Here is a 19,423-nt window from a genome sequence, read left to right as displayed (position 1 = left end):
CCCTCACTTAACTCCAAATCAAGCGCTAGTCTCAACACCATCATCATCATCATAATGGTGTTGAGGTCTTCATCGACGACAATGGATGAACAACCAACCAAGCTTCAGATAAGACAACTTTGTTTCCTTCCAGAAAGGTTTGCAAAGATATCCTCTACTCTGGCAGAGGACATTGATCGACTTTTAGTACTAGGTTAAAATCTCCACAGATCCTGACAGACCCTTTCTTCTTGGCTGCTGGGATCACTGGCATTGTCCAAGTACTCCACTCAACTTTGGAAAGACTTCTGTCAGCCTTCATGTGATCTAATTCACTGGCTACTTTAGTTTTATCCTTGATATGCTTGAGATTTTCAATTGCATCTCAGAACACAGTTGTGGCATCATCCAGTACCTTTGTTAATTCCCTTTCAGTTGACTCTATTTTAGGGGATTTGGCAGGCAAATTGAGGATGGATTTCCTATCAAGATGTCATTGTCTCAGCCAATCACAGCTCCACAGTGCTGGCCCACCTGTTTTGACTACCTGCACACCCAATGTGGCTGGTTGGATGTTGAATTTTACCATTACAAATGCCATTCCCATAGGAGTTGTCTTTTCTCCATTGTAGCTGGATATCTGCAGGCATCAGATCAGTATTTGAAATGCATTCAAACTCATTTTGTAGGATGACTGAAACAACTGAGCCAGCGTCCAATTCCATTTTAATTAATTTGTCTATTGCGTTTCTATTGTTAGTTTCCACATTGGAAATCTCAAGGCGACACAATCCTTTGTCACTCTTACCATTGTCAACTTTTCCACCAAAAGCATGCAGATGCTCTTTTTGAAATTGTAACTTGACTTTTTATCTTTTTCTCTTCCCTGTGCAATTCATTCCATTTATTTTTGTCTGCATGCCATGCTCTTTGTATGTGTCCTACTTTGTTACATTTTCTGCAAATTTAAACTTTGAACCTGCATCGGTCTTGTGTATGTGACCCCCTGCCACAATGGTAACGCAATTTGTTAGGCCAGGCCAGTTTCTGTTTAGATGATTCAATTTTGTTCATGCTCACTTTCATTCCTGACTACAACTTAATTGCATCTCCGCCTGCTGTTTCCATTAATAGAGCAATTTCAACTGCTCTTTTAAATGTAAGTTGCACTTCAGTTAAGAGCCATTTTTAGAATATTTTGTGTAGGATTCCACAAAGCAAACAATCTCTCAACGCATCATTAGGTCCATCACTAAACTGGCAATGCTTGGACAATTTCTTCAGATGAGCCACATGTGGTGAAATGGACTCCCCTTCCTTTTAATTCCATTTAGGAAACCCAAAGCATTCTGCAATCAACAACGGCTTCAAAAGTAATGTTCCTACAATCACAATATCAGCAAAGCTCATTTCAGGCAGTTTTGTTGGAGCCATTAAACTCCTAACAAGCTGTATGCCTTTAATCCCAAACTGGCATTCACTTCTCATCAGCTATTTCATTTTCCTCAAAAATCTGCTCAATTACCTCAGTATACCTGGGCCAGTTATCTGTTGAGCAATCAGATGCATCTATCTTTCTGATATAACCAGCCATTTTTGCTCTTTTTTCAATAATTATTATCACTCGGTATGCACTGTTAATGAACCTGTGAATTATTCTGTTTTCTGCCTTACTTTAACTTGATCATCTTTCATTTTGCCAAGAAAATGAGCTACTCCAAAGGAAAAGGAATCATGATGTGTCTATTTTTAACTCATCTTGCTGGGCTTCAACAGATAGGCAGCCATCTCAGGTTCATTTTAAAAATATCTCATTGCCATTGTTATGTTTTGTAAATCTAAAATATAAATTAATTGAAAGGCAAATAAAGGAACCAGGTATGTAAGTCTAACTTTGTTTTCACTTTTAAGCAAGGCTCAGACATATCGTGCAGTGGTGTGATGATGTATGCCATTCATGTACTTTGCATATATAACTATAATGAATTATTTAAACAAAGAATGCTTAATCAAACCATATATTTACAATATTACTCAAATATTACTGAAGTATTAAATAAGCAACAAAATGGACTCCTCTTCCTTTTGATTCCACTTATGAAAACTAAAGCATTCCGCAATTAGTAAGGGTTTTGGTTCGAAATGTTCCTGTATTTCTTTTCTGATATCAGCAAAATTCATTTCGGGGGGATTGGTTGGAGCAGTTAAACTTCTGAGTAAACGGCGTACATGTCCACCTATTACACTCAGCAATACTGGCACTCTTTGGCAATTTAATTTGCTTCAAATACTGCTTAATTTGTTCAGTATACATCATCCAGTTATCTGTTGTGCAATCAAGCATGTTTATCTTTCTGATGTTGTTAGCCATTTTTGCTTTATTTATTATTATTATTATTATTACCTGGTACTCATTGCTTACGAACCTGTGAATTTTGACTATTTTCTGCCTTTGATTCTCTATTCTTGCAGGGAAACAAGTGCTCTGCTTTTTTTTTAACTTGAACATCTTGCTCTCTCTCTCTCTCCTTGCAAAGAAAAAAACATGCTGAGCTTCAACAGGCAGGTATTCATCTCTGATTCATTTTAAAGTTTCCTTGCCAGCACTGTTATGTTTTGCAACTCCAGAAACAAATCAGAAGAAGAACACAGAGGCAGGAAATGGGACTGCTTAGTTTTACTTTAGTGAGGCACGCATATATGATTTGGTAGTGTAGTGACATATACCATTCACATACTTCTTACACATAACCCATAATGAATTATGTAACCAACAAAGAATACTTAATGAAACAATACATTTACAATATCACTCAAATTTTACTGAAATATTAAATACGCTACAACCAGGGGTTGACTTCTGGGGTGTTCTCTGCAGAAAAATTGTGTAGATTTGGACCATATACATTAGCTTTAGAAGACTGCAGAATGATCTCACTCAAATATACAAAATGAACAGAACAGGAGATGAGAAATGATTTCGCTCAGGTGATGGCTCTAAAGGTTAAAGCATCATGGTAAAAGGTCAGAATTTAGAATTGAGATAAGGACAGATGTCTCTGCTTCAATATGTGAACCTTTGAAGCCCTCTACTTTCAAGGCACTGGGTGCTCAGTCACTGAGAATATTCAAGACTGAGGTTCATAGATTTTGAGCACTAAAACATGATTTTACTGAATGACAGAATAACTCAAGGGCTATTTGACCTCATCTGAGCCTAGGTTCTTTGTTCTTGTGTGCTCATTTCATTGTGCTATCTTGTTAAAAGTGAATACATCAGATTAAGCACATATAATCTTATGAAATGAAGCTGAAAGGAGATCCATCATGAATTCAGATGGATAAAATTTTACTTATTTAGTGATACGGTGAAGAACAGGCCATTCCAGCCCAAAGAACCGCATTGGCCAGCAACCCACCTATTTTAAGCCAAGCCTAATCACAGGACAAGTTACAACGAACAATTAACCTACTAACCAGTACGTCTTTGCACTGTTGGAGGAAACCAGAGCACACAGGAAGAACATACAAACTTTCCCGCAGACAACGTTGGAACTGAACTCCAAACACCAGTGCCCCGAGCTGTAACAGCATCACGTTAACCGCTACACTACCATGGTGCATCAATTCAGCTAAGTCTAGAAAGCACTAGCCAATGAAAGGAAAGCAGTTTTGCTAATTAATGGATAAATTAATCTAATACTTTTGGGTATCCTCTCTGATGTTGTTCAAATAACCTTAGAAAATGTAAACTGCAAATGAGAAAGTGGTTGTCAATGGCTTTGTAATGATCATGCCAATATACGAGTCTAAATAAAACTGCTGAAAATCATCAGTTGCTTTGGTAAAACCAGCTCACAAAACTGTAAGTTAACACTGAACATATTCCGCTGTTTAAACTGCCACTTGCTAGTTTGCTCAATATCTGAGAACAACAGTAGACATTTACAGTAAATGGGAAGTTGCCTTTATAGCATAAACTAGGATACAGAGGGGCAAGACTTCTGATTGTACTGTTTGGACAATATTAATGCACAGGTTTAACAGCTGCCAGGTAACCCGTCAAAACATTTTGTTTTGCTTAACCTTACCCTCCCTTCAACTTGCTGCTGGAAACTTGGAATGTGAGCACACCTATTTTAACCAATTGATCAACTTAATCAATGCTGCAGGTGACCAAAGTTGCATCATACAAACTTCTAAACAGCTCTATTTTTTCAACTGGTTTGATCATAAGACATAGGAACAGACTTATGCCATTCAGCCCATCAAGACTGCTCCAACAATCCATCATGGCTAATTTATTATCCCTTGCAAGTCCATCCTCCTGCATTCTCCCAGCAATCTTTGACACCCTTACTAATTAAGAATCTGTGAAGCTCCACTCTAAATATACTTAATGATTTTGCCTCTACAGATATCTGTAGCAATGAATTCCATAGATTTACTGTCTTCCAGGTAAAGATATTCTTCCTCATCTCTGGTCTAAAGGCATGTCCTTCTGTTCTGAGTCTGTGCCCTCTGGTCCTAGACTCCCCATTATAAGAAACATCCTCCCCATATCCACTCCGTCTAAGCCTTTCTATATTTGATGGATTTCAATGAGATCACCCTCATTCTTCTAAACCCCAATGAGTACAGGCCCAGAGCCATCTGACCACAGCATCTGCAGTGTACTTTGTGTTTACCAGAGCCATCAAACGCTTCTCACACATTAATCTTGTCATTCCTGGGATCATTCTCATGAACCTCCTCTGAATCCTCTCCAGTGTCAGCACATCCTTTCTTAGATTAAGGGCCCAAAATTTTTCACAATGTCTGTGTGGTCTAACCAATGTCTTTTAAAGCCTCAGCATTACATCCTTGCTTGTCTACTCTAGACCTCTCTGGAGGGACATATGAATGTGGAGCTAAAATATAGGCGCAAACCAGTTGGGCCAACCAATCTGTTTTGCTTCCATAAATCCTATGTTAATCCATTTGAAGCATTAAAATAGCTGACAAACATCATAGTCACATTGGTAAAAATCACAATGCAAAGCTATTTCAAATGAATTTATTTAAGACACATCAAAGACAACAATGTTACTGCAGGACATCTTTCTTAGACATTTAATGGTTCTAGAAGCAACAGTCCCAAGCTATAAAAACAGCTGCAGTGTTACTAAATGCTTGTAAACTACTGCTTATCAGAATTATATATGTCAGAGAATAAAATGCCTTCTGAATACAAATATGTTTACAGAGGAACTTGTGTGCAAATTTGTACAAGAAATTTATGAATCAATAGGCCACTGTTTACATGTAATCGATAGTTTAATCTAAGCAAAAATCTGAATTTGAAACATAAATGATTATACCACTGCAACTGGGATTGATTTCACTTTGTATGCTCAAATCATACTGTATTTGGCACCCGGGACATACTGAAGTAATGTACTGTGCTCCGCAGATAGACTTTTAATAAAGATTTGCCACATTGCAGGTTCATCATCTCAGTAGCTTGTCTGAGACAGTGCCAATTCAGAGGGAGCAAGACAGAGTGATGCTTTCCCCAATATTAATAAAGGCTTTGGATAACAAATAGGTTGGGTACTTTCTTTTTTTAAGCATGATTAAACATCAAAGGGAAATTAAATTATTTCCTGATTTCTTAAAGTAATTGCTGAAGAGCTTATACAACTTATGTGATGTAAAAAAATTGTTATAGAAATTAAAATAAGGACCAAAGTTAACTTTACACATTTTTAATCAATTCATGCTTCTGAATAACTCCCATCAGTATGAGTAGTTGGACTGTTTTGGATAATCAACTCATCAGCAATAAGATTCAGCATCCATGTTACACCTCAACATCTTCAAAATAGTCTAAATTTCTTATTAGAATACATTAGATTAGATTAGCTTTGTTTGTCACAAGTTTGCCAAAACATTGAAACATACAGTGAAATGCATCATTTATGTCAATGACCAACACAATGTCAATGTTGCCATACTTCTAGAATCAACATTGTATACCCACAGCTTACTAACCATGACCAGTATGTCCTTGGAATGTGGGAGGAGACCCATGCATTCACAAGAATAATGTACACATTCCTTAGAGCCAGCGGCAGGATTTGAACCCTGATTGCCGATCACTGGTGCTGTAATAGAGCTACATTACTGAGTATTGCAACATAATTTCTGTTTTTAATATTGAACACTGGGAATCAATATTGCTTCTGAAATAACTGCAGTTAGACTGATTTTACTGTCCCCGTATCCTAGTTTCCAAGAACACTACATTCTTTGAGGAAGTAAAAATGTTAGCCTTGTTAGCAAAGTTCATTATCTCATAAAAACCAACATTTTCTCCTGTGGGCTTTCAGAAGGTGCAGATCACTCCTCAATGCACCTGCATGACTCCTCTGTGGAGAGAGTTACGAGCACCCAGGCTTCCGGGAGTACACTTAAAAGATGACTTCACCTGGTCTCTCAACATCACCTCTTTGGTCAAGAAACATAGCAATGTCTCCACTTCCAGAGGAGATTGAAGTGAATGAGGCTCCCTCCCCCTCCCCCACCATTCTCACCAATTTTTACAGGAGCACCATCAAGAGTGTCCTGATCAGCAGCATCATCCTGCACAGCAGCTGCAACATATCAGACTCCAAGTCCCTACGAAGGATTGCGAGGACTGCTGAGATCATCAGGGTCTCTCTTCCACCCATCAAAATATTTATGAGGAGCGCTACACATACAGTCCCTCAGCATTATCAGTGATCCCTCCCATCCATCCAACAATCACTTTGAACCCCTATGATCAGGCAAGAGGTACCGTAGCATTGTCAAGAACTGATAGGATGGGAAATTGCTACTTCCCACAGGACATGGGACTGTTGAACTCCGGCAACCAACCAGGTCTCATCACGTACAAAGTACCAGTAGCATTATACTGTTTACTTTTTAACTTGTGACATAAATATACCTAATTATTTATTAGTTTACTGATGGTAATTTTAATTTACTTGCTATGTGTATAAATTATATGTGCTGTGTACCTTGATCTGGAGGAACATTGTTTCATTTGGTGGTATACGTGGGTACAGTTAAATGACAATGAACCAAACTTGAACTTGATCTAAAACAGCCTGGGTTATGTCACCTATTCAGCAAGAGAATGATGATACTGTGGTGATAAGAATACTACAGTGAGAATTCCTTGGTTTGAATATTCTGTTGTGAAGCATTTGCCCAAGAAGGACCCCCGTTATTACCTTATTGCCAAAGTTTTATTTCAACCTTGTGCAATTATTGCTGTTCTGGTATCAAAACAAAATGAAATAAGACAGCTCAGCCCCAGGAAGAGTACTAAGCACTCTTGATATTCCATTTGCTTACCGTGATTACCTTAAGACCTACCTCTATTGTGCTGTTCCGCTGTGAGTTGTCTCTCTAAGGTTTCTCTCATTTCCCTCTCCCTGAACAGTTCCAGCTTGAGTTCTTTCTTCTCCTGTTGTATCTGCTTCTCCTGAACACGGGCATTGTCAACAGCCACCTTCAGCAGGCCCTGTATAATCATTAAGCAGCTTCAACAAGAGCCCCTGAATCCCAGTAAAATTGTAATCCACTAAAATCTCAATTAAGTGTAGAAGCTGGCAAATGTTCATTCAACTAAGTTCTACTTTCTCATATTCTTTCCATAATTATGACCATTCACAGCTAATCCAATTCTGTTTGTTAACTAACCTGAAACAGCAGAATATTTTGACATTTTCTGTTAACTTATACCTTCTTATAACAGTTTCTATAAATATGTCACGATTCAATTATCTTTAAAAATGTGCAAATGACAGCATATGCTTTGGAAGAATAGATGGTTTTAGAGATTCTGTACCTATTAAGTATTTTTAATCTGTACACCAACATAGCCAAGGATAAACTGTACTCACAAAAGCACAACAAATAACATTCATGGTGTTAGTGGTGCTGTGGAAATTTCACAAGTAGTCCTGCAATGGAATTGGAGAATTTCCAATACACGGAGAGAAATACTGTCCAGTTCAGAAGCAATATGGAGTTACAACTTATGGAAAGGTGTGCCTTTCCATACCTTATGAAAATCTATTTAGCTTCTGTTGTGCTTCAGTTTAATTGTTACAAAAAAAAACAAAACTCAACATAGCTGACACTGGAATACTAGGCTACCAGCTATTTGATAACAATAGTCACTGAAGATGATACCGCAACTACAGCACTACCCCCAGCCTAATCTACCCGTTGTTAAGGGATGTACAATTTTACTTTGCACATATTGACTCCTAGGAGAGCAAGACTATTTGGCCTATTCCCCATGACCCCAATTTTTAATTTGCTTATACTCCTGCAACTTATTTTCACCCTGTTTGAATCTTTTTACTATTAAGATCTACTAGGGGTAATTTTCAGCAGCCAATTAACCTAATAGCACTTCTTTGGGATATGGGGAGAAACCAGAGCACCCAGAGAAAGCTCATGCAGTCATCAGGACCGGTGTGACTTTCCACGACTGAAAAAGAATTCCTACTTGCATTGTCCATCCAGCCCTGCTCCCAGCCCAGTCTACATTCCCCAGCTGGATGTTTTTGTAGAGGATCTTTTAAAGTTGAAACACCCAACAACACTTAGAAATATTTACAAAAAAGACAAGAATGTCAGAAGCCTACTGCTGGAAAGTAAGTGTTCATTGTAAGTCTTTTGTATATATATTAGTTAAAGTTAAAGTCTGTCCTGAGCCTTATAGGCTCATCAGGCTGGTGCTTATGCCGTTCTCCGTGGTGTGAAGCGACTGAGAGTATGAGACTCCCCCAGATAGGATGCCAGACCCCCAGCATTTTGCCAGTACCCATTTTCAGCTGGGTGGACTGGAGCAACGTATGGTTAAGTGCCTTGCTCAAGGACACAACATACTGTTTCGGCTGGGGCTCAAACTCATGACCTTGAGATCTCTAGACCAACGCCTTAAGCACTTGGCCGCATGCCACACTAGATATATTGCTGCATATAAATATATTGCACATTTTGGCCCCCAATTTTTTCAAAATGCAAATCCATCAGCTTGTTGTGTTCTTTTAACAAGATGGGGAAAAGCGGAGCAGGGAAAGATGAATATGTAGAGAGTTGAGAAAAGACTGTAGCAAGAAAAGCATCAAAAATAAGAGAGATTTAATGAGTTTGTGGTTAACATCTAGAGAAGAGCAGTGAGAGGTAATGTTTTATCCAGTATGAATGAATTCAGATTCTGTATAAAAACGTGCAGCAGGGGAATGTAGATTCGGCTGGGAGTAGGGCTAGATGGACAAAATCATCTTCAATGAAGATCATTTCTTGTAAATCAAATTGTTGGCAAGGGGATGTTTTTATAAAGAGGAAAAATCACTCTCTGGACCATGTTTAAAAGGAAATATGTGCCAAAGATTTCTGAGTAGCTGCATTGTGGAAAAAAACAATGAACAGCAACGGAGAAAGTAAACACTGAGCCAGCAAAATCATATGATCTTGCATTAAAACTGATAAGACTCTTCTTAAAACTTTAAAGTATTCCAAAATAAGTGAAACTACAAAATTAACACTTTAACATTGGAAAAGGATACCAATTTTACACCAGATTTAAATTAGGCTTTACAACTAAAAGCAGGCTAGCATTTGAAAATGTTATTCCAACGTATTTTGTAATTTAAAATTAACAAAGTACAGTTCCATTAAACTCAGCTCATGTCAATGTTATTTATTCTGCAGCACATAAGATGTTGAATAGCTAATGATATAATTAATCATAATTAACTACAATTTTCCATATTTGTTGCATCACTGGTTCTCGTGATTAGATCTGCATTTTCTTTTGGTGGAAGGAAGGGATCATGCTCGTGCCTTACACTCCTACGGAAGCAAGTGCGGCTCTCAATGTGGAAAGGTGGCAGGAGCAGACACACAATGGGATAATTCAGGATGTAACTCCAACCCAACATACAGAAAAACCTGAATGATTCTCTAAGATGAAATAGAATCAATAAATATATATCCCAGGCTATCAATTAATTGAAAGGTAACTTGTATTTGTACTTAACGTGAGTAAGGCTAATGCATCGCCCACACCCTACCCAACTCTCCACTACTGCTTCATTCCTCATATGATTCAATTTTCCCTTCTTCCACCAAAACGGAATTCCTTTCCCTGGCTAAAATTCTGAATACACAAAACCTTTACTAGAGGCAAGCTGTTTTCTTTGTGTGTTGCTGACCACACCGACCAAAGAAATCTATTTCCCTGAGATCCATGGTGACCATACCAATATACAGTCGATGATATGCAGCAGTTCCAATATGCATGAAATGCCAGTGCATACAATAAGGAGGAAAAGTGTGCCTTGCATACAAGGACTAGTAAAAAGGACCATCAAATGGCATGAGACAGGAATGGTGATGGGGAACCGATGTGCTAAAATACACTGGGAAGTTTCAAATATATGCAGTTGGCAAAAGATAGCTGAAGTGATCTCTTGACTTTTTGTATAATGGGCTGATAGATAAGGCAACAGTTTGTACTTGTGCATTCACAAAGACAGTGGGTGCCTTTTAATTTCATATGAATTACACTTCTATGTTATATTCCAGGTTCTGTAGATAATAAAAATTTCCCTTCTCTTTGGAGATCTGCATTGTGTTTAATATGAGAGATAATTAAAAGCAGCAAACAAAATCTCCATTGGCAGGCAAGATTGTAATTATATCATCAAGGACATACTGTATACTGCTGCATTATAACTTGAAATAGAATAGAGCTTCATAAGAATAAACTCCCCAGGATATTTTAAACTTTAAAAACCTATTTCAACTAATTGATCCCTGAACGAAAAGAAAGTCATTATTTACCCTGTTTTATTCACTAGTAGGGCAAGATCAAAAAGGGTTAATAAAACAGACACTCACTGGGTTTTATCAACAAAGTTATAGGGTATAAAAACATCAATGTCATGCTGAAACTTTATAAATTAAGCTCTAGCTGGGACATTGAACCTCAACACAAACTATCTTTACCTAGTACATGTAATCAGGCATCTGGTGGAGACATGAGAGACTACAGATTCTGGAATCAAGAGCAATAAACAATCTGCTTTATATATCAATGATCTGGATGATGGAATTGTTAGCTTTGTGATCAAGTTTGCAGACAGTACGAAAAATAGGAGGGGGGGCAGGTGGTGTTAAAGAAGCAGAGAGTCTGTAGAAGGACAGATTGGGAGAACGGACAACGAAGTGGCAGATGGAATTTAGTGTAAGGAAGAGTATGGTTACGCACCTTGATAGAAGGAATAAAGGCTTAGAGTATTTTCTGAACAGGGAGAAAATCCAAAAAACATAGGTGTAGAAGGACATGGAAGTCCTTGTGCAGAATTCCTTAAAGGTCAACTTGCAGATTGAGTCGGTGGTAAGGAAGGCAAATGCAATGTTAGCATTCATTTCAGGAGGACAAGGATATAAGAGCAAGGATGTAATGTTGAGACTTAATTTGTCAGACCATACATGGAGTATTGTTACCAAGAAAATTTAATGAATTTCACGACATATGCTGGTGATAGTAAAGCTGTTTCTGATTCAGAAAAGATGTGTAGGCATTGGTAAGGGTTCAGAGGAGGTTCAGGAGAATAATTCCTGGATTAAAAGGGTTATTATATGAGGATTATTTGATGTCTCTGGGTAGTCACTGTACTTTAGAAGAATGAGAGGGGGATCTCACTGAAACCTATCAAATATTGAAAGCTTACATAGAATGGATGTGGAAAAGATGTTTCCTATAGTGGGTGAGACTAGGACTAGAGGACACAGACTCGGAATATAAGGATGTCAAGTCAAGTCACTTTTTATTGTCATTTCATCCATAACTGCTGGTACAGTACACAGTAAAAACAAGACAACATTTTTCAGGACCATGGTGCTACATGAAACAATACAAAAATGACACTGAACTATGTAAAAGCAACACAGAAAAAAAAAACTACACTAGACTACAGACCTACCCATAAAGTGCATACGGACTCTATAAAGTGCACAAAACAGTGCAGGCACTACAATAAATGATAAACAAGACAATAGGCACAGTAGAAGGCAGTAAATTGGTATCAGTCCAGGCTCTGGGTATTGAGGAGTCTGATGGCTTAGGGGAAGAAACTGGTACATAGTCTGGTTGTGAAAGCCCAAAAGCTTCGGTGCCTTTTCCCAGATGGCAGGAAGGAGAAGAATTTGTATAAGGGGTGCATGGTGTCCTTCATAATGCTGTTTGCTTTGCAGATGCAGAGTGTAGTGTAAAAGTCTGTAATGACAGGAAAAGAGACCCTGATGATCTTCTCAGCTGACCTGTTCTAAATGTCCATTTAGAACAGAGGTGAGGAGGAACTTATTTAGCCATAGGGTAGTGAATCTATGGGAGTTATTACCATAGATGGCTGTGGAGGCAGTCAATGAGTATATTTAAAGTGGAGATTGATAGGTTCTTGATCAGCCAAGGTTACAGGGAGAAGGCAAGGGAATGGGATTGAGAAGAATAATGGATTAGCCATGATAGAATGGTGGAGCAGACTCGATGGGCCAAATGGCCTAATTCTGCTCCTATGTCTTATGGTTTCATGGGTCAAGCAGTACCTGTGGGGGATAAGGAACTGTCAACATTTTGGGTTGAAACCCAACTTGAAGCCCTGTTGCAAGTTCTTGCACAGATTATAGCATGTAATCAAATAATTTTCAGTATGAGCCCAGCATAATAATCCTTTTGGCATTTTGAGCAGCATTTGAGGTCTGATGACCTGACTGTTTGAAAACTGCTAACAGATGGACAGACAACGTTAACTTGGACTTCTTTAAATTTTCTAACTCTCTACTGTACTGGAGAAAGATCTCCTTCATTATATCTAACAGCTCCAAAATATCTAATTTTGGCAAATTTCCTCATGTGTATGCTGATACATGGTTACATGGTCACAATATGCAAAACGATGTGCTGGCTACAAGATGAATTTCTTTGGTACCTTGTAATGCAGCTCCATTTTGCAGGAGTGTTCACATGAGTGGCCATCAATGCTTTAGAAAAATACTTATTTCTTCCAGGGTACTATATTGGGAAATCTATAATATTCATTAACTGTCAAGTGACCTTACCACTGACTCCTACCTCTTCACCAGCTGTAGCCTCAGCCTGAACATTGACTGTTCAACCCCAAATTCAACATATTGTCTTTTCACTCCAACTTCCACTCCAAAAAGTCAACTCTCTCAGACCTTTGCATTTTCCACTGAACCTTTCATTCATGTCTTTGTCATTTTTAGATTTGATTATTTTCAAGTTTGCTAATAACTTCCATTGGTTCCCCCCCCCCCCCATTAAAGTCATCACTCCTATAACTCTACCTTGCCAATATCTCCTTTGTTTTGGCTTCCCTTCCCTCAATTTACAGTTAACATTCTCATCCTCATGTTCACATTTCTCCATAGCTTTTCCATCTCTAGAACTTCCTCCAGCCCACTGTTCCCTCAATACCAAATTTATTCCAATTCTGATTTACTCTACAGACCCTCCTTTCATCCCATCATAAGCACAGATGCTCTACAGCTGTCCTGAAGAAGGGTTATAGCCTGAAATGTCAACTGTTTATTGATTTCTGTCGATGCTGCTTGACCTGCTGAGTTCCTCCAGCATTTTGTGTGTGTCAAAATGTTCTGCAGTTCTCTCCTAAGATCAGTATCTATGAACATGTCCTCTTTTTATTAGAGCTCTGTGATACCAATTGTAACCACTGATTTAACTTATTGTCCATTTTCTTTTCATGTCCTATGCAGAACTGTGGGATAGTTGTCTCATTCATGTTGAGCTTGCATGTTGCTGCCTCTGCCACTATTCTCTGTAACTGCACAAAGTACACTGCAGGTGCTGGGGTCAAAGCAACGCATACAACAAACTGGAGGAACTCAGCAGGTCGGGCAGCATCCGTGGAAATGAACAGTCAATGTTTCGGGTCGAGACGTTGACAAAGACCCTGACGAAGGGTTTTGGCCCGAAACATTGACCGTTCGTTTCCACAGATGCTGCCCAACCTGCTGAGTTCCTCCAGCTTGTTGTATGCGATTCTCTATACCTAGCTAGTTATTATAATTTTGCTGCAAGTACATGAAGATAAAAAGGATTAATTCTTCAGTCAAAGTACACAATAACAACATAATAATTATGCATGAAATTTCTTTAAGTACCCACGTTGCTTCTGTAGCAACTGCTTGCTTTTGTCACTGGGATTTACTGTTTAGTAACGCACAACACTGCATTAAGCAGGGGAAAATATTTATCCCTATTCAATTTATAGTGTGTTGATGATACTTAAGTTTACCTGAATATTGGTTAGAAGTGTTTCTATAGAAGACAGTCCATCAGCAAATAAAAATGGTGCAGGAAACCCTGGGGGCAAGGCTTGGCCAGCCATGTGGAACTTCTCGATGCTGGTTCTGATGGCGGGCATCACAAGCTGAGTTTCATCTATATGGCAAACAAAAAGAACAGTTAGTGAAAAAAAATTGTCACACTTTGAATGCAGAACAGTTAAACTTGAGTCTGAAATCCATACTGAGTGATGATGCTTTTTTTTTGGAAGTAAAAATAAATGCAGATGTTGCTGAATTGAAATAGACAATAAACCCATAAGGTATAGGAGCAGAATTAGGCCATTCAGCCCATTGTAGCTGTTTCGACATTTGGTTTATAGCTGATATACTATCCCATTCTTCTACTTCTCCCTGTAACCATTGACACTCTTAACAAATAAGAACATATCAAACTCATTTTTTAAAATATACCCAATGATTTGGCTTTCACAGCCATCTGTGGCAATGAATTCTACAGATTCACCACCATCTAGCTAACGAAATTCCTCCTTGGCTCTATTCTAAAGGGGCAGTCTTGTATTTTGAGGCTATGTCCACTGATCCTAGACTCTCCCACTATTGAAAACATCCACTCCATGCCTGCTCTAACCAGGGTTTTCTTTATTTGGTAGGCTTCAATGAGATTCAAGATTCAATATGCATTTATTATCAAAATACCTATGCAGTATACATCCAAGATTTGTCATCCCACAGACAACCCCCAAACAAAGAAAACCATGGAACATGTTCAAAGGAAAACATCAAACCCACAAGGCACAAAAAAAATAACAAATTGTGCAAATGGCAAAAAAAGAGCAAAAAACACAAAATATAAAACATCAAGTCACTGAATCTGATCAGGAATGTTCAGTTCAATCTAGTGCTGTGTCGGTCATTGACAGTAAGCTGCAGAGGCAGCCTGCCTGGTCAAAATTGGAAAAAATAACATTATAAGAGGACCAACCAGAAACACATCATATCATGAACTACAAAGTCCAATCCACAAACAGCATCATTTAAACCTTGTTCAGGACCTGAGACTCTGGCACCAGTCTCCGGCAGCATCGAGAGAGACTTCAGGCTGCACACTACACTCGAAATTTCACCAAACTCCTTGGAGACAGCAAAGCTCTATTTTGCTCAATTGGCCAAAAAACATGGCATCAAAATATAGATCACTGGCTCCAATAGTAGCTGAATCATATTTGACAGAAGTAGTAGTAAAGGAGGTAAAAGAAGCAGTTTTGTGAGCTGTTTGAAGGATGTTTCCTTTGGTTGGGTTGTTGACTGATGCCGGCTTCCCAGATCCTCCTCATTCTTCTGAATTCCAGTGAGTACAGGCCCAAAAACATCAAATGCTCCTCAGAAGCTAATTGTTTCATTTCTAGCATCATTCTTGTAAACCTCCTCTGGACCCTCTCCAATGCCAGCACATTCCTCCTTAGATACAGGGCCAAAACTGCTTGAGGTACTCCAAATGTGGTCTGACCGATGCTTAAAATGCCTCAGCATTATATTCTTGCTCTTATATTTTAGTCTTTTTTAAATGGACGGTAACATTGCATTAACTTCCCTCAACCTAGTAGTTAACATTTAGTAGATCCTGCACAACCACTCCCAAGCCTCCTTACACTTCCGATTTCTGAATTTGCTTCCCGTTTAGAAAATAGTCAATGCCTTTATTCCTTCTACCAAAGTGCTTCCCTACACTGTGTTCCATCTACTGTATCTTTGCAGATTCTCCTAATCCATCTCAGTCCTTCTGTACACTCCCTGCTTCCTCAATACCACCTGGCCATCCACCGATCTTTGTATTATCCACAAACCTGGACACAAAGCCATCATTTCTGTCATCCAGGTAACTGACGTTAATATGTAAAGAAGTGAATACCATATTGACCACTGCAGAAAACTACTAGTCATTGGCAGCTAACCTATAAAGCCCCCCTTCAGTCACAAACTTTGCTTCTTCTCAATCTGCCAATCTTTTGTCCATGCTAGTACCTTTCGTGTAATACCATGGGCTCCTATTTTGTTTAGCATCCTTGTGTGTAGCAACTTGTCAAAAGCCTTCTGAAAATTGAAGTAAACAACATCCATTGACTCTCTGTTGTCTACCCTGCCTGTTATCCTCAAAGAGTTCCAACAGATTCCCAGAGTCCTCTGTCCTGGGCAAGTTTTTCAAGATTTCTCCAGGTGTAGCCCATCTTCTTGATGTCAGCCTCAAGGTCATGACTCCAAGTGTTCTCTGACTGGCCTCTCTTCTCTGGTATTTCATGTTAGCACTTGCCTGGTTGTGTTGGCACTTAGTTTCTGCAGCATGAGTCCTATCCATCCCCTGCTTCTTTTCCTTATTTGTTCTTTTGCTGGTAGCTGGTGTTTACTGGCTAGTATATTCAGAGTATTTTTCTCAGAAGCTATCAATAAAGGTCTGTATTTTACTGATAATATTAATAGTTGTTCTCCAAGTCTCTGACACTTACAGAAGAAATTACTTAACTCTGGAGATGAATAACCTGATCTTAGTGCACTGTGACTGCTTCTTGGAGCACCAAGTATTTTTGGGCTGGATGAAGGCTGCTCTATCTTTGCTGCTCATTGCCTTGACACCTGCATACTACCTAGGTAGGTGAAGGATTCTACCTCAAGTGGACTTCTCTCGAGTGTGAATGGATTGACGCAAGTTGAGTTGATCTAGAGAACTTTTCCTTTTTTGGATGTTCAAATCAACTTGTGCAGATGGAGTTGCCAAGTCTGTTTTTCTTACTTGTATCTGCTTGTGGGTATGGGTCAGGAGATTTAAGCACATGTAAGACCATAAGATATAGGAGAAGAAGTAGGCCATTTCAGCCCATCAGGTCTGCTCCGCAATTCAATCATGGGCTGATCCAATTCTTCCCGTCATCCTCCCTCCCCTGCTTTCTCCCCATACCCTTTGATGCCCTGGTTCATCAATGACTTTCAGATCATCCAGTTGTTTCCATTGGGTCCACAGGTCCCTATGACATTCCTGGGAAGGTCTCAAGCTGCACCTGGACACTACAGTAGAGATGCTGTACTGTCATTTTCAGAAGATCTGGCAAGAAAAGCAAATACTAACTGACTGGAAATAGGGCTACCTTGTTAAGTTTCCAAAGAAGGGAGACCTTAACAACTGCTCCAACTGCAGAGGCATCACACTCTTGTCAGTCCCAGGAAAAGTCTTCTAGAGGGCAATAGTGGAGAGGCTGAAGAATTTTGCTGATGCTAAACTAAGAGATGAACAAGCAGGTTTCTGCAAGAACAGATTATGTACTGACCAAGTGGGCGAACAATGCATCACAGTTGAGCAATCACTTGAGTGGGGTTCATCTCTGTCCATCAACTTCCCAATTATGAAAAAACCATGGACTGTGTAGACACAAATCTTGTGCAGATTCACACAGCACTATAGAGAACCAGATCAAGAACTTGAATGAGGGAATGTTCACCAGCAGCTTTCAGGTGAAGACAGGAGTTAGATATTCCTTTTCCTGTTCTTTCCGTATTTTAACACACTGTTACAATTACCTTAAAGCAAAGCAGACTTACCACTTGTCAGTTCATAATGTGTACAGTAAATGTGATTTCCCCTTGTTTACAGCTGATGAATTGACTGCATGGGTGAAGATGTAACTGTATTGAACAAGCGTTATGATGCCTAAGATATAATTGTACAATAAATAAGTGTCACTCAGTAGTGAGCCCACCCTCACTGTAATTGAATTTGTAGAATCCTATTACTAAAATGAGCAATATATGTATTACAAAGAATTCTAAATCAAAATTTATTATGGAGCTCTACGAAAAAAATCTACACTCTTGGGTGTCTTGCTTAAGTTACATAAAATATTAATAAAACCAGATGTAGACTATCAAGAAATAGCCTACAAGATTAAACTGATACAAATATTTCATATATTTTGAGCAATTTCCCCCATTTTTTTCAGATCAATGTTAATGATATTCTATTTTTCATAATTCCTCCACAGTTAGATATAAAAATCCTAGCTCTATGAAGTAAAGAATGCTTCATAGTGTTCACTGCGAACATGAATCTTTATTCATTGTACTTTACCCATATATCTATGGAAGATTTCTATCTTATTAAGTCAATTACCACTTCCAACAATGCGTACTTTTCTCTTTCTGCCACTCACTTCTGCTCTTTGTTTTTCTGGGTTTAAAATGACAAAATGAGAGGCTGCAAGGCGGAGCAGAAGCGACCTGCTGGAAGAACTCAGCAGGTTGACTAGAAACCAGGGAGGCTACACCAGTTCAATTTTTGGGTCAAGAATCAGCATCAGGAATGCGTGTGCAAAATGGAGAGAGAAGTGAGAGTGGGAAGAGCGACACATAGTTAGAACTGGATAAGGTGTAATTTCTGGGCAAATGAAGCCAGGTGAGGGTGGGAGAGGGCAAAATGTTGAAATAGAGGCATAGAATGAAATGTATTTTCAACTCCTTATGGACAATTTCAGCTCTGCTGAATTGAGGGTTACTCCATGCAGATGACAGTTATTAGACCTTGAAGTGGACCACAACCTTGTGGTGATTAGGAGGCTTGCGTGCCTCGATGACCCAGAGAGCTATGCTGGCTGTTATCAGGGTTTTAAGTTCTGGCTCTTGGTAGGGTAACCCATGCTAAAAAGGTCAAAGGGTAGAGGCCAGATTAAGAGTGGAAAAACCAATCCTCCAGGTTCAGCTCAGGGTTAACAACCTTGACTGGTCAAACAAAATTGTTATGGAAACAGCAATGAAGAATCCTTCTACATCTGTTTGCAACAGTATTCCTCAGACTCCACACAGGACTTCCATGGTTGACAGTAGTGAAAACTGAGAGGAAGCTACTGTTCCAATGAAGGAAGCCCTGAACACCACCAAGACCAAGACCAAAAATGGCCAAAGACAGACAGAGATGGTGGACACGGCGGACCTCTATTGATGCCCTAAACACTAGCAGGCATAACGGGCAGTAAATATGTCTCAAATAAATGATCAG

The 19,423-nt window shown here is 39.0% G+C and overlaps 1 protein-coding gene across 5 annotated transcripts in view; it reads right to left on the bottom strand.

Annotated features, from left to right (window-relative positions):
• Positions 1-19,423, bottom strand: part of dacha (dachshund a) — a 375,715-nt gene that overhangs the window by 47,410 nt on the left and 308,882 nt on the right. For all 5 annotated transcript variants that reach the window (XM_059977288.1, XM_059977289.1, XM_059977292.1 and 2 more), the window contains 2 exons: positions 14,373-14,518; positions 7,384-7,531 (listed from right to left, as the gene is read on the bottom strand). In XM_059977288.1, coding sequence (XP_059833271.1) covers positions 7,384-7,531; positions 14,373-14,518 — 294 coding nt within the window. The remainder of the gene's footprint in view (positions 1-7,383; positions 7,532-14,372; positions 14,519-19,423) is intronic.

This window comes from Hypanus sabinus, chromosome 8 (assembly GCF_030144855.1).
Source record: "Hypanus sabinus isolate sHypSab1 chromosome 8, sHypSab1.hap1, whole genome shotgun sequence".
Classification (NCBI taxonomy): Eukaryota; Metazoa; Chordata; class Chondrichthyes; order Myliobatiformes; family Dasyatidae; genus Hypanus; species Hypanus sabinus.
This window is presented reverse-complemented; position numbering and strand designations above follow the sequence as displayed.